General features: G+C 37.0%; 1 protein-coding gene across 1 annotated transcript; it reads left to right on the forward strand.

The window, feature by feature from the left end:
- Positions 1-14,230: 14,230 nt before the first annotated feature.
- LOC140746783 (uncharacterized) lies at positions 14,231-15,511 on the forward strand. The gene has a single exon (XM_073078881.1). The coding sequence runs from the start codon at positions 14,432-14,434 to the stop codon at positions 15,509-15,511; it is 1,080 nt and encodes a 359-aa protein (XP_072934982.1). The 5' UTR covers positions 14,231-14,431.
- The last annotated feature ends 453 nt before the right edge of the window (positions 15,512-15,964 follow it).

The raw sequence follows: 15,964 nt of genomic DNA on the forward strand, positions 1-15,964 counted from the left end.
TTTTTCCATTAATCTAGGCAAATGTTCATTTCTAGTTACGGAAGTCGAATACTTGGGTAGACTTATGGTGAACCACGGATGAATATTTGTTATACGAGTTCCTGTGTAAGCCCTTATGGTGAACCACGGATGAATATTTGCTATACGAGTTCCTGTGTAAGCCTTTATGGTGAATCACGGATGATTAGTATTCCTCACTTGTATGATTCGCTCTGCACGTTGAGATGCCCTAATCCGTGTGACGATGGTCAGCGTATTTGGAAGCCTCGACTCGCATGAATGTGGTCTGCTTGTCGGGAAGCTTCACACGTTTGACTATAGTCTTATAGTCTGCGTGTGGAATGCGTTCGTATGAACGGGCCTGGGGCCATATAACAGGACTATGTTACTGAACCTCGTGAAGACTACTATCAAGATTGAAGTATAAAGGCCTTATGAAAAACAGGAATACAATTTGTTTTACTTGTTTCACTTTTATGAGAATAAAAGAACGATGAATGAATTGATTGACTGGAGATATTCTGATAGGTCTGTTAGGTCTAACATTTTTAACTTTCTTTTATGAATTGTTGGGAATGGTTTCTTTGTTTTAGATGAAACTAGCATTGAAGAGGAGACTTTACCAATTGAGGCTGGTCCTACAAATAATCTATCCATGCCCTTGCTTGATGACGACGTAGATGACAGCCCACCGACCTCTGCGGCCGCAGGTCCTAGCGGAACTCAAGGAATTTGCGTCGAGGACGACTCAACGTCAGGAGAGGCCGTGTAAGGAGTTCGCATGCAACGTCATCAACTACCTGGCGATGGGCTATATAAGGAGGGTACTCAGAATTAAAGGGGCATTTGGCTCGTGAGCGCTGGACTGTACGGACGTTTGGGAAAATCAGTGTAGATCGTTATTAAGGTCATGTAAGCCATTTTTGTTTCTAATTTTTCTTTATTTGTTTTTTAATTTCTTTGAAGTTTGCAGTATTTGGTTTCATTATTTATTTGTGTCGATTTTACTTAGATCTTGTTTGATTTAATTTTTACTTAAATTGTTATTTTTCAATAAATGAAAATTGATTTTTATTTTTTTTAATAATTTTCCACTTCTGATGCTAAAAATATATTATCTATATTAATTTTATACTTATAATAAATCTGTAGAGAGGTCAATTCTGTACAAGAAATATGTTTCCAAAATAACTATCAGGGTCACCCCCTGATAGTTATTTTGGAAATATATTTAGGGATCGATACTGATGCCAAGAATGCAATCATTAAAATTTTTGTCTGTCTGTCTGTATAACCGTTATAGAAACAAAAACAACTCGACGGATTTTAACGAAGCTTGGTACAATTATTTTTCATACTCCTGAGCTGGTTATAGTATACTTTTCATTACGCTACAATCAATAGGAGCAGAGCAGTGAAGGGAAATGTTGGGAAAACGGGAGAAGTTACTCCATTTTTTAAGCTTCCGTCGCATGTGCAACCTTGATCGTTAAAGCTACACAGAAATCATGTATGACGGAAATGTTCTCCTTAAAATTATATAAAAAATATCCCACGACAGCATATGTCTATCTTTTTTGGTTGACTCACAATAACACGTGTAACTTCCGATAGCTTAGCAGTTCGAAGCTTTCTGATTATATTTGTCTATTCCTACGTTTATAACACTCTCAGTCAGTCTCTAATTGAAAAAGTTAACAGTATTAACTATTCCATAAAAAATCATACCCCTAAGTGATAGGGGTTGTTACCCCTTAACATTTTTTTATTTATACGGCAACACGTTTGCCGGTTCAGCTAGTATTATATAAAATAGTGCATATCGACGCAGAAATGCGTTATTTCTGTAACTCCAAAATCCGAAAAAACGTTATATACATATTTGGAATCAGAAAAAAATTCGGCGTTGAATGATGAAACTCTCGTAGCTCTAAGAGCATTTTAAATTCATTTACAGCGTAGAAAATATCTATGAATTGTTTTTTTCGACCTTTAAATGCAGTAACGATGTAAAACAGTTTCGTTTCGGCGTACGATTAGAGCAGACGTGTCGCAAAACTTAACACAATTTTTAACCTAAAGTGACAATTGAATATAACACTTATGTCTGTCGTGTAGTGTCTTATTTCACATTGCAATAACCACGAGTGCAGCGACGCGAAAGCAAGACAGCTTATATCTTTTATCGTCCCGCTACGTTGCAACGCGCTGTGCGTTCGACCACACTGAACTGCGTCAGAGCTACATAAGGCCGCCTACACAAGATTGAAAAAAAAAACATCTTATTTATTTTCTACAATGAGCGTACTGAGATCACCGCCGACAAGTGGAGGATCACAACCAGATTTGTCAAAACTTAGTACTGAAGCAAGTGACTGGCAACAGATAAGCCACCGCTCGAAGCGAAAACAACCAGACCATGAATATGTATGTGCTGAACAGTTTGAGAGTCTTCGGAAGGAAATGACCACTATTTTAAAAGAATTTGTTGAATCTCAAAATAAAGTCCTGGGCAAGATTTCGGAAGATGTTTCAGAAATAAAAGAAGAAATGAAAAACTTGCAGGTCATAACTCAAAATATTATTTCCGAGCATAATAAGTTTAAAACCGATATTGTAAATCTTAAAGTCCAATCAATCAGCTACAGAAGCGAATATAATAAAATTAGAGGCCAACATTGAAAATTTTAAGACTACAATACATAACATTCAGAGCTACAGAACCGTTATAGAAGGGAGAAAAATATTATAGTTGTAGGAGTACCAGAAGCACAAGGAGAAACCCGCAAAGAAAGATCAGCAGCAGACATGGGTGAAGTAACGAAGATAATCAAAAGTTCATATCCACAATGTCCCGATCCCATTAATGTACAACGTCTGGGAAAATATATCCCTAATAAAAATAGACCAGTCAAAGCAATCTTCTCGTCTCAGGAAACAGTCAAATCTATTTTACGAAATACACCTCTTGATGGTTCAATCAGAATATACTCAGATAAAACTGTTTACCAACAGCAACAGTTGAAGGAACTGAAAAAAGAACTAGAATATCGTACCCAGAACGGTGAGGAGCACTTAATAATAAAATATATTAGAGGTATACCTAGAATAATCAAAAATGAGCCAAAAAACGAGAAGGACGTGAACAGGAAGAGACCGTAACAAAACAATCATACAACGTAACTTACCAAGCTCGCAATGACTATATGAACATTAATAGATCTCAAAAGTCCTTAAAGTTTCTATACGCTATAAGTGTATAATATCTGCGATTCAAAAAGTTCAGGTTGTCACATTAACTGAGGATTGGATTAAATCAGAATATGAAGCTCAAAGGTTAAAAATTAGAAACTTTACTCATTACTATAATTATAGATCTCATTCTAGAGGTGGTGGAGTCTCCATATATGTACATAATAGTTTAAAGCACTATTTTATAGACAGTATATGTGAAGAAGACAGCCACTACTTATGGATTCATTAAGAAAGATTCTCTCTAGACATCGGGGCTGTTTACAGACCAGAGAGAAAAAATACAAAAAAATTTTTTCTTACGAACATTACAAGGACGTACATGTCGGCGATATCCCACTACCGCACTTTATTAATAAACTGAACGAAACGACTTTAATATGAGAATCACTCTTATTCACTTTTATTTACAATTCGGGCACAGTAACGGCTTACACGACTGATTAAATGCGAATGAACCACGCTCTACCAGCGCGTGGACCAGCTTAAATACTACTCAAGTGACAAACAGCCTAAGAACTACCCTCTCACATGACTTGTTTTGTTATAACAAGTGGCGTGATTCACAATAAATTTAACTATTAATAAAATAACATAATATTGAAAATATTGTTTTAAAAATACTAGAATAAACATTTTGATATTATTATAATTTATATAATTTATTTGGTATGACTAACAAAGTTTTTTTGAAGTACTACCGGAAGTCGTCCATATTTTAATCTAAATATTAATTCCACATTGACAATCAGAATTAACATGATAAAAAATAATATTATATATGTCGACGCAAAATGCGTTGACATTATTCGTAATATTATTTGATTATTTTTGGATTAATTAAATTTAATTCAATGTCGACTTTAATTATTTACAAACATGAGTTTGAGTACTTTGATGTCATTTAATGTTGGATGATAAACTTGGAATAATCAAAAATCAACTTTTGTTATCTTGTTCGTCTTAGTTAAGCGTCATGCAACTAGATGGCGTTGTAGTTAATTGAAATTGTTGCTTTTTGAATGTGATATTGAAAACTATTTAAATAATTGTTTATAAAAATATTTACTATTGTTTAAAATCATTAAAAATCAATTTATGAATTATAAGATCTAAATTAAGTTATATTTAGATAGATTACATTGATCATATGTGGATTTCACTTTGGTGGAAATGTAAATTTTAAAAAACTTTTTAAATCAAGCGGCAACGTCTAACGCGCCATCGAATCGAAGCGACGATGAATGGGTTAATATGAAACCGAGACGATCTCGGCGCGCAGCGCCAACAAACGTACGCGGAGCGGATGTGGCAGCTTCAAATAATGAGGAATTACAAGTTAATATGGGAATTTTAGCGAATAGTAATCGTAGCAAAATTGCAACTAGAAATATCAACCCAATTAAAAGGGGAAATAATACGTCAAATATATGCATAAAAGCCGTGGAACGAAAGAAATACTTTCATATATGGAGACTTCACACGGACACAACTGAAGAGATTTTACTGAAATACTTACGTGAAATTCTTGGAACGGACAGCATCATTAAAATCGACAAAATAAATCATAAAACTGAAAGAGGATACTCTTCTTTCAGAATATGCATATCGGAAGATAATTTTGACGTTTTATGTAACCCCGATATTTGGCCAAAAAACGCTGAATACAGTGAGTGGATATTTTTTCGTAAAGCAATGTGAAAAACAAAGTAAGGCTTTAAGTATTTTATACCAAAATGTAAGAGGTATTCGAACAAAAACTTCGAAATTAATGGCATTACTTGCCTCTTCGGGATCGGATCTGTTCGCACTCACTGAGACCGGCTGTAGTGAGTCTATCCTAGATACAGAGATTATACCACCTGGCTACTCTGTTTTAAGATGTGACCGCGCAGATGGACGTAAACAAGGCGGCGCGCTTTTAGTGGCCACACCGCAGTTTGTATTGCGGCAGGTATCCTTACCAGATAATGTAAACATAGACTTGTACAATTTCGAATTAGTATGTGCTATTGTTCATAAGCAAAATAGATTTTTATTTGCATGTTGTGTGGTGTATATTGCACCACATACATTGGAAAGCGAGTACGTGATAATGTTTAACTTGTTGGAAAAGATTTGTGTTAAATATAAAAATAATGTATTAATATTAGGTGATTTCAATTTATTTTCGAGTAGCAATTATGTATGTACTTACTATGAATATTTCATGGCCTTTTGTGAACTCGATCAGTGGAACACGATTCCTAACTGTAGTGGTAGACAATTAGACCTAGTGTTAAGTGGGCGCAGCGGCATTACAGTGTGTCCGGGAGAGGAAGCCTTGCAGCCAGTGGACGCATACCATCCACCACTCCACGTATCGTTCGTCGTAAGTAACATCACCTCTCAACCTTATTCCGACCAACAGCACCCCTACCACTCAATTCACGTACCACTTAAACAATGGAACTTTAACAAGGCAGATTTTAATCACATATATTATTTAATTATGTGTATAGACTGGACAGATTTATACAATTTAAACGATTGCGATTCCGTTTTAAACTTTTTTTATGATAAAATAAATAGTATTTTTGATGTTTGCGTACCACATAAAATAAAAAACCGCCATCTAAGTACACTTATCCAGTGTGGTATATGTCGACGATATCCCAATACCGCACTTTATTAATAAACTGAACGAAACGACTTTAATATGAGAATCACTTTTATTCACTTTTATTTACAATTCGAGCAGAGTAACGGCTTACACGACGCGTGGACTTAAATACTACTCGAGTGACAAAAAGCATAAGAACTACCTCACATCACTTGTTTTGTTATAACAAGTGACGTGATTCACAATAAATTTAACTGTTAATAAAATAACATTATATTGAAAATATTGTTTTAAAAATACGAGAATAAGTATTTTAATATTATTATAATTTACATAATTTATTTGGTATGACTAACAAAGTGTTTTGAAGTACTACCGGAAATCGTCCATATTTTAATCTAAATATTAATTCCACATTGACAATCAAAATTGACATAATAAAAATTAATAATGAATTTTATGTTACTCCAAATAATTTATCTAACACAAATTATATTTGTTTTAATAAACAAGCGCGTTACAACACGCAAACATTCCTTACAAGTTTTCATAAATCGCCAAAAGAGGGCGCTACTAGTAGGATGCAAATTAAACTAAGTTTTGTTTATAAAACAATAAAATTGGAGTCATAATAATCTTATTGATTTTTACTTTGAAGGTTTGCAACAATATGAATTATTAAAAATAAATTACAAAATCAATGTTTTAAAATCAGTCGAAAGAATCAGTGCAATGTCTAAGAGACATTGAGGTTAGATCAATAACAGTATTGTAATTACGAATAATTATTTTAAACATTAAATATTATAATATAAACGTAAGATACAGATTTACACCCATAAATAATTATTTTAAACATTAAATGTTATAATATAAACATAAGATACTGATTTGCGCCCATACGGCCATACTGATTCCAGCGCGTCCCTTGCGCTGTTTTACATTACAACATAATATCAAACAAACAAAAACATTACAACATAATATTTTCTTTCTTTCTTCTTTCTTCTTTCTTCTGATATCATAAAAAAGGCGTCACTCATCACGAGTTCTAGCCAACAATAAGGCATCACCCATCCTGGGATCTAGCCAACAAGACCAGGATCAAGGATACGCATGGTGGCCAGCCAGCGTTTTAGGAAGGATATTTGGATAGGATTATAATATTTAACAAGAACACACGTGAACGCACATACATAAAATAATCATGAAAACCAGTTATATCAACACAATGCCTTTACAGTTTCAAAGTTCTCATTTACAAGATCATCCGCCCATACGCATCTTTTTTTTTTTTTTTTTTTTTTTACAGAAAATAATTTGTTACAAAAAATAGAAATGAAGGTTCGGCGGTCCAAATTGTGGCGTTGTGGCACCCATGGACCACGCGCGCTCCCCGACCACTCACTTGCAGCAGGTATCGACAAACCGCCCCTGATGTCTCTCCAGCTAGTGCCATCTCTTACTTAGCGCACTCGAACCAACCCTCCACTGGCAATCCGCGGCATGGCCATCGTGACAAGTCAAACGTCCTCGTGTGCTGTTCCTGTAAGGCAGAAAAACAAACGGCGAATATTAGAATTTCTGCTCGGCCAATCCTGATTAACTTGTATTAAGGTTATTCACCACGCTAAAACTAAAAGACTAATGATGAATAGTTTATTTCAACCGTACTCAATTTCGACCTCTTTTACATTACTATCACTTTTCTAATTAAACAAAATTTTACACAAAATCGATCGGTCGTATTGTCTTTATAAGATTCAACATTTTCTACAACACCATTTAAACAAAAGAATTAGTCCCTTAACATTAAACTCAAACGCGTAAAATAAATTCTAACGAATTATTATTATATATACATTTTTTTTTTATAAACTCAAGAGCTTAGCTGACCAATTCCTTCTAATTACTAAAATTACTTAGACCAAACATCAAATAATTCGAGACATTTAAGCACTACATGTGATAGATGGATACGCATAGCCCAGTAACCTCCTGTTACTTTTCATTGACGCAAATCCACTCACATGAATACACATAGTTTCTACTGAAACTTAACTTCCGCCATAGCTGCCTGCCCACCGCATACTACGGCTACACGACAACCTCTGTACAGTCCGATCAACATGTTTACTCAAGTTCTCAAGTCATTATTGTAACTACTTTAAATGAATGTAGTCAGCTTAGCACCAATTACCCCGTAATATACCCTATTTGTATGTAGAAAAATAAAATGACAGAATCTGGAAGTTCATAAAGGACATTAAAACCCAAAATTTAAATGTTCTAACCTAAATGACCTTCATCTTGCTCAATACACACCGTTAAATTAAAACACGAGCGCCACTGAACGCTACGGTATCGTATCTTCGCTGAACCCATATGACAAACACATCTATTGAGCCTTTACCAAAGACAACTCTATTCGCTTCATTAGAAAAAGAAACGAGGGACCTAATGAATCGGCTTGAGAGTACAAGCTTGGACTTTGGCCTTTTGATAAACAGGAGCATAACTAAAATTATGATGATCGACCGTTCTGAGTCACTACAATGAACAAATCTGCTCAGCGACTTCGAAATCGTCAAGGAATTTCAATACCTGGGATCAGTCATTAATGATAAAGGAAACTGCGAAACTGAGATACGACGCCGCATCGGTATGGCTAAAACGGCAATGAACCAACTTACCAGGGTCTGGAAGGACGGGAATATTACTAACCGTACAAAAGTTCACTTAGTTCGTACGCTCGTCTTTTCCATATTCCTCTACGCATCGGAATCTTGGACGCTGAAAGTAGCAGACAGACAAAGAGTGGACGCATTTGAGATGTGGTGCTGGCGGCGAATGCTAAGAATCCCGTGGACAGCCTTCCGGACCAACGCATCCATCTTAAAAGAATTACATCTAGAGCATTCCCAACGTCTCTCCAGCCTGTGCCTTCACCGCATACTTAAATACTTCGGTCATATAGCCCGAAGAAATAATGACAACCTAGAAAAGCTACTGGTGACAGGCAAGGTGGAGGGCAAAGACCCAGAGGACACAGCCCAAAACGATGGTCAGACCAGGTATCGGACCATCTAAAGATACCGGTTAGCGAGGCGATACACCAGGCCACTAATCGCAATCTCTGGAAAGACGCTATAAAGCAAAGAAGTCACGATCCTCAGCATTGAGGGACCGACTATAGAGAGAGAGAGAGAGAATCTCCATTGAGCAACGTGTAGACTTAAAATTGCATTAATACGACAACCTTCAGAAATTTTTCACAAGAAATAATGAGTGTACCCGCAAAATCGTAAAATTCGTAATTCGTAAGTAAATTCTTTCCAAACAGTGGTCAAATACTGGTAGCCAAATTATTAATAAACCGTCAAGTACCTCAATTTTTAACACGATTTTATTAGCTTGGGTTGTAAGTTTGTATGTATGTATGTACTAACAGTAACGGAATCTTTGAGCCCGATTTCTATCCACTTTGAACGTCCAGTTTAATTAAAAATTTTGAAGTATTATCAAAAACCACGAATACACGATTTTACCATTTTTGTACCATTGTCCTTATCAATATCCTCAGAATTAACGATTTTCGAGGCGAGAGAAAGCGCCTTATGGAGCGTTCAGGCAAAGTTACTAGATCGATTTTAAGCTTTGGAAAATAATAATTTTATTTCCCTATAACTCAAATGTACTGGTAATGCCATCTTGTAGAATGATTTTTTTTTTTTTTTTTTAGGATTCCGTACTCAAAGGATAAAAGGATAAAACGAAACCCTCTGCTGTCTGTTCGTGAGTCACAGGGCTTTATCTCTTAAACCGTAATAGATAGAAACTTGATTTTTTTTTTTTTTTTTTTTTACAGACTGTTCATAATGATGGTCGCTATAACAACAAATACTACGAGGGGTGCTTTTCGAAAATTGATTAGTGGAGCACTCCACGCTTTTTTTTTTACAATTATACAATTTACTGTTCCTTAATTGATTCCTAGATTGAAAATTATTTTCTACTTTTTAGTTGAGTTTATCATAAAAGCGTGTTTTTTAGTTTTTTGAACTATATTTATTAAAGTATAAAGTCACTTACCGAAAAGGCTCTTACTAACTCACCGCCTTGGTTTTACCAGAGTGAAAAAGTATCCTGCCTTATAGCGACCCGTAACATTGGCCCCTTTACGGTACGTTCGCGGTCAACACAAGTCCAGTGTCGTTGTAATACCACCAATAAGCAGATATAGTAGATTCTTAGCCTGTGGACACTCAAACATTAGGTGAACATTATAAAATTACAAGATAGAAATAAATTAAAACAATAGACCACCCAAGTGGTTATAAGTATCAAAATGACAACGTGTCGCCCGTATGAAATAAACTGTCATACTACACCAGGGTCCACCCCAAAATTACACTGCTCCATACGTTCAGTCCCGCCATAATCAAAGCATCCAACGGCTGTCAAACGCTTTACCAACGGCATGGCTTCCTAAGGCTTCGTTCAAAGCAATCCCAGGAAAATCACCAAACACGCGCGCCAAATGTGCGCGCCATTGCCCCGAACCAATAAACGTCACCATTGATCTCCATCATGACCATGTGGACACGTAGGTCCATCCAACCGCTGCTGTCGACGATATCCCAATACCGCACTTTATTAATAAACTGAACGAAACGACTTTAATATGAGAATCACTTTTATTCACTTTTATTTACAATTCGAGCAGAGTAACGGCTTACACGACGCGTGGACTTAAATACTACTCGAGTGACAAAAAGCATAAGAACTACCTCACATCACTTGTTTTGTTATAACAAGTGACGTGATTCACAATAAATTTAACTGTTAATAAAATAACATTATATTGAAAATATTGTTTTAAAAATACGAGAATAAGTATTTTAATATTATTATAATTTACATAATTTATTTGGTATGACTAACAAAGTGTTTTGAAGTACTACCGGAAATCGTCCATATTTTAATCTAAATATTAATTCCACATTGACAATCAAAATTGACATAATAAAAATTAATAATGAATTTTATGTTACTCCAAATAATTTATCTAACACAAATTATATTTGTTTTAATAAACAAGCGCGTTACAACACGCAAACATTCCTTACAAGTTTTCATAAATCGCCAAAAGAGGGCGCTACTAGTAGGATGCAAATTAAACTAAGTTTTGTTTATAAAACAATAAAATTGGAGTCATAATAATCTTATTGATTTTTACTTTGAAGGTTTGCAACAATATGAATTATTAAAAATAAATTACAAAATCAATGTTTTAAAATCAGTCGAAAGAATCAGTGCAATGTCTAAGAGACATTGAGGTTAGATCAATAACAGTATTGTAATTACGAATAATTATTTTAAACATTAAATATTATAATATAAACGTAAGATACAGATTTACACCCATAAATAATTATTTTAAACATTAAATGTTATAATATAAACATAAGATACTGATTTGCGCCCATATATACGTCCCGCATCATCAAAGATATTGAATTGAAATATGTATTGCATAAAAAATACAAAAGTACTAAATCGGAGAGAGATTATGAAGCGTTCGCTCGGTGTAGGGCGCGCTTAAAAGTGCAGATTGAGTACGCACACGACCAACATAGGGACCGGGTACAGAGTTGCCTTGTTTCAGACCCAAAAGCATTTTGGTACTTTATAAGATCTAAAAAAGGTGCCTCTTGTCCATATCAATTAATAAGTAAAGGGGAAATACTATCGGATCAAGAATGCGCTGATGAATTTGCACGATTTTTTCAATCTGTATACAACTCGGAGCCGGCCCTTTTGGATGTATCGGCGGCGAGCGGTGTGGCGGAGGGCGCTGCTCGGGTGCACTTGCGGAGCTTGCTCCGCTCGGAAGTACGTCGCGCCCTCGCGCGGCTGCCGTCGAAGCGTTCAGTGGGGCCGGACGGTATACCTCCATTCATTTTTAGGGATTGTCGCCGAGTGTTAGAGGAGCCATTGACGCACATATTCAATGTCTGTCTCGCGACCGCGACATTTCCTGAGCAGTGGAAGCTTACCCGTGTAGTGTGTGGAAGTACCAGTACCGAAGGGACGTGGAGGTTCTGAACCAAGTAACTACAGGCCAGTGGCAATCCTGTGCACTCCAGCAAAGGTGTTTGAATCGGCGATTCATCACTATTTATATACACAAGTGAGTGCCCAGCTCTCCGATGCCCAACATGGCTTCCGCCCTGGACGGGGAACCACGGGGAACTTGCTGCATCTAATGACGCAAGTAGTGCCAGCGGTAGACTCCGGAAGGCAGGTAGATGTCGCCTACTTTGACTTCCGGAGGGCGTTCGACACGGTCGACAATGACATCCTGTTGAAAAAATTGGCCAACATAGGGTGCACTCCGCACACGCTAAAATTTTTCGCCAGTTACTTCCAGGACAGGCGTCAATACGTCGACTGTGGTGGATGTCCATAAAGGTGGTAGAACCCTCTGTGGTTCGACTCCGGCGGCACCACCGCCACACCTATTTCTGCCTAATAACATCAGTGTTAAGCGCTGCTGTGTTCCGTTTTGAAGGGTGTGGTAAGGGAGACATACTTTTCCGAGGCATTCCAGCTTAGTCCTCAGGGGTAGCAGCGCATCTGTGGCCGACCTCAGGTAGGTATATCTAATCCTATCTGGGGTTGATTACAGATGTCCATGGGCGGCAGTAGCCACTTACCATCAGGTGGACTGCATGCTCGTCTGCTACTCCTATATTATAAAAAAAAAAAAAAAAAAAAAATGTCTTTCGGATCAGTTTTACACACGGTCTGGTGTAAGTCAGGGGAGCAACTTAGGGCCCCTCCAATTTATCATTATGATAAATGACTTACCAAACATTATCCATGAGTCTACTTGCCTACTCTTTGCGGATGATCTGAAATTGATAGTCGACGTAGGAAACATCTCAGACCATGTAAAATTACAAAGCGACATAAATAGGGTAATTAAGTGGAGCTACGACAATAAGTTGTTTTTTAACGTGGACAAATGCTCCGTGATGTCGTTTAGTCGCGCGCGTACTCCCCGTCACTATCCGTACCACGCTGAAGGGAAACCGCTGCAACGAGTAACGGAGATTAAAGATCTAGGCGTTAATTTCACTGCAGACTTAAAATTTCGGGGCCACATAATGGAAGTCTGCAAAAAACCATTCCGAAATCTTGGGTTCGTTATGAGGCAAACACGAAAATTTACTAACATTAGCGCCATACGTGCATTGTACGAAGCTTTGGTAAAGAGCCATATGGAATGCAATTCTGCAATATGGGCTCCAAGCGAAGCTAAATACACTATGATGTTAGAGCGGATTCAGAACAAATTTTGCAGATTTTTGTACTTAAAATTGTTTGGAGTATACCCTGGTTATCCATTGCTGTATCCTTCTATGTTCGTTCTCGGTATGGTGGGGTACAGTAAATTGGATGCTAGGAGGCAGTTATCGCTGGCTAAATATATATTTATGGTATTACGTGGTAAAATCGAGCACCCGGCTATACTACAGGAACTCAGTTTGTGTGTGCCGCACAGCAGCGGCGAGCGGCGGCGCACGCGCCTGCTGTCGCTGCCGCGCGCTAGGACACACCTGTTGCGAGACGCGCCGTTCACGCGCGCGCTGCGCACACTTAACATGGTAGCTGACCGCGTCGACTTGTTTAGTTGCTCACTGAATGAGTTCACAAAAGCCTGTCACTATGTAATATGTAAATAAAGGTTTGTCATTTAAATAATATTATATAAGTGTAATAATATATATGTAACTTAAACTAACGCATTAGGTTACCCTGTAAGGTTAGTTGCACTAACACAGAAAAAGCAGTGATAGCCTAGTGGTTAAGAAACGCGGCTTCTCGATCGAGGGGTCCGAGGTTCAAATCCCAGGCACGCACCTCTGATTTTTCAAAATTATGTGCGTATTAGAAATTAATTATCACTTGCTTAAACGGTGAAGGAAAACATCGTGAGGAAACCTGCATACCTGAGAGATTTATAAAAAATCTCAAAGGTATGCGAAGTCTCCCAATACGCACTTGGCCAGCGCGGTGGACTATGGCCTAATCCTTGTCATTATGAGAGGAGACCCTTGCCCAGCAATGGGACGTTAATGGGTTGATGATGATGATGATGATGATGATGATGTAAGGTTAGTTGTAAGTAAGATTGTATAAGATAAATAAATAAATAATAAATAAATAAATAACTGTTTACAAAATGATTTTCTAAATTTAAAACTAATTTAAAATCAATTTATGAATTATGGAATGTAAGTTAATTTTATTTAAAAACATTACATTGATTGTGTTACATTGCATTGATTTGACCGTATTAATTTCTTTTTTAAAATGACAATGTATTTTTAGAAGTACCGCATATTTTTTGATTTACTTGTGTTCGGGTTAGGCGGACGATAATTGTGAGTACAGTTATTAGATTTTTACTATTATCTAAGAATTAAGAATATTGCTTAGTTAAGAAGATTATTGTAATTGTAATACTTAATAAAGTGTTTTAAAAGTGAAGTGATTTATCAATGCATCATGAGTAAGAATATGGAGGACAGTGAGGTCTCCAATGCTGAATTCACTCCTTCTGAGAACTCAGTTGGACAAAACCCCTCGTTATCAGAAGTGGGACCGCGACCCACTTCTGCCGGGCATTCTAATTTACCTTCCGCTGTAACCACTTTTGTTGGCGGGGTCCCAACTGAGTTTCTCGCACAAATGATGCAGATGATGAAGCACATGTCGGATCGGATGACGTTATCAGAGTCTAAAGTAAAAATTTGTGATGTAATTTTACCGTCATACGATCCGGACTCTAATATAGGGATACGTGAATGGTGTAAACATATAACTACCGCCATGGATACTTACAACCTAAGTGATTATGATGTACGAATGAAAGTAGGTAGTCTACTTAAGGGTCGCGCGAGGTTGTACGTAGACAGTTGGCTTGTATCTACTAACTCTTGTCCTGAGGTGCGCGATATTTTGATAACTACGTTTGAACCGGAAAGCCGCTATTCAAGAGACATAGTCCGATTTAGAGAACATGTTTATGATAATAGTAAAAATATTGCGCAGTTCCTGTCGGAGGATTGGGTATTATGGCAGCGTGTTACCAAAGATAAGTTATCAAGTGATGACGCGGTTGAGGCTGTAATTGGGTGCATTAGTGATGAACGATTACGTATAGAACTATTAAACGCGCGTGCAAAATCTGTACCGGAGTTAATATCGGTTGCATCATCTATACGGCCTACGAAACGTATAAACTCTAACCAGTCTCTGCAAAATTTAAATAAACGTCCGCGTTTAGTTGAAAAATCTTACCCGTATTGTCAAGTTTGTAAGAGAACAGGCCACGAAACACGTGACTGTCGTTTTGCAAACAAAAATACAGCTTCTCAGCCGCGCCATGATTCTAACAACGGAACTCAAAATACCACTATGCCTACCTGCACATTTTGCTCCAAAATAGGACATACATACGAGACGTGTTATAAACGTGAGCGTGCGGTCGTTTCGAACGTAAATTTCGTAGGTAAACCGAAACTAACTTTGATACCGATTACCATAGAAAATTTTGAATTAAACGCAATTTTTGATGAAGATTGAAGCGGAGCAGAATGTTCTTTAGTATAGTAGTAGGAATCGATAGCGGCAAAAATTCCAGGTAAACGTGTAAATGAGGTTCATTATCTTAAGGGCATCGGTCAGTTTACGGTGGTATCATTGACTACAATAGTAGCTGTTTGTGTTATTGATAATTTACGTGTAGAATTACAATTTCATGTAGTTCCAGATTATGAAATATGTTCTGACATGTTGATTGGGACAAATCTTATCGACAACACAAACTTGAGTGTACTAGTTACATCTCAAGGTGCTAAATTACTTCGTCAACCTGTGGTTTGCCATATGCAATCCCAAGATGTTAAATTCGATAAACTTAATACTGATCTATCTAATGAAGACCAGATAAACGAATTAAAACTTTTGTTGAATAAGTATACACATTTATTTATTCGTGGGTACCCTTGCACACGTGTGAATACAGGAAAATTAGAG

The sequence above is a fragment of the Epargyreus clarus genome, unplaced genomic scaffold (genome assembly GCF_041222505.1).
Source record: "Epargyreus clarus isolate Ecla_fem2 unplaced genomic scaffold, WU_Ecla_fem_2.2 ptg000013l, whole genome shotgun sequence".
Lineage (NCBI taxonomy): Eukaryota > Metazoa > Arthropoda > Insecta > Lepidoptera > Hesperiidae > Epargyreus > Epargyreus clarus.

What these genes read in the sequence shown, in the direction of transcription:
- LOC140746783 (XM_073078881.1), top strand. Translation starts at nt 14,432, where the DNA reads ATGAGTAAGAATATGGAGGACAGTGAGGTCTCCAATGCTGAATTCACT.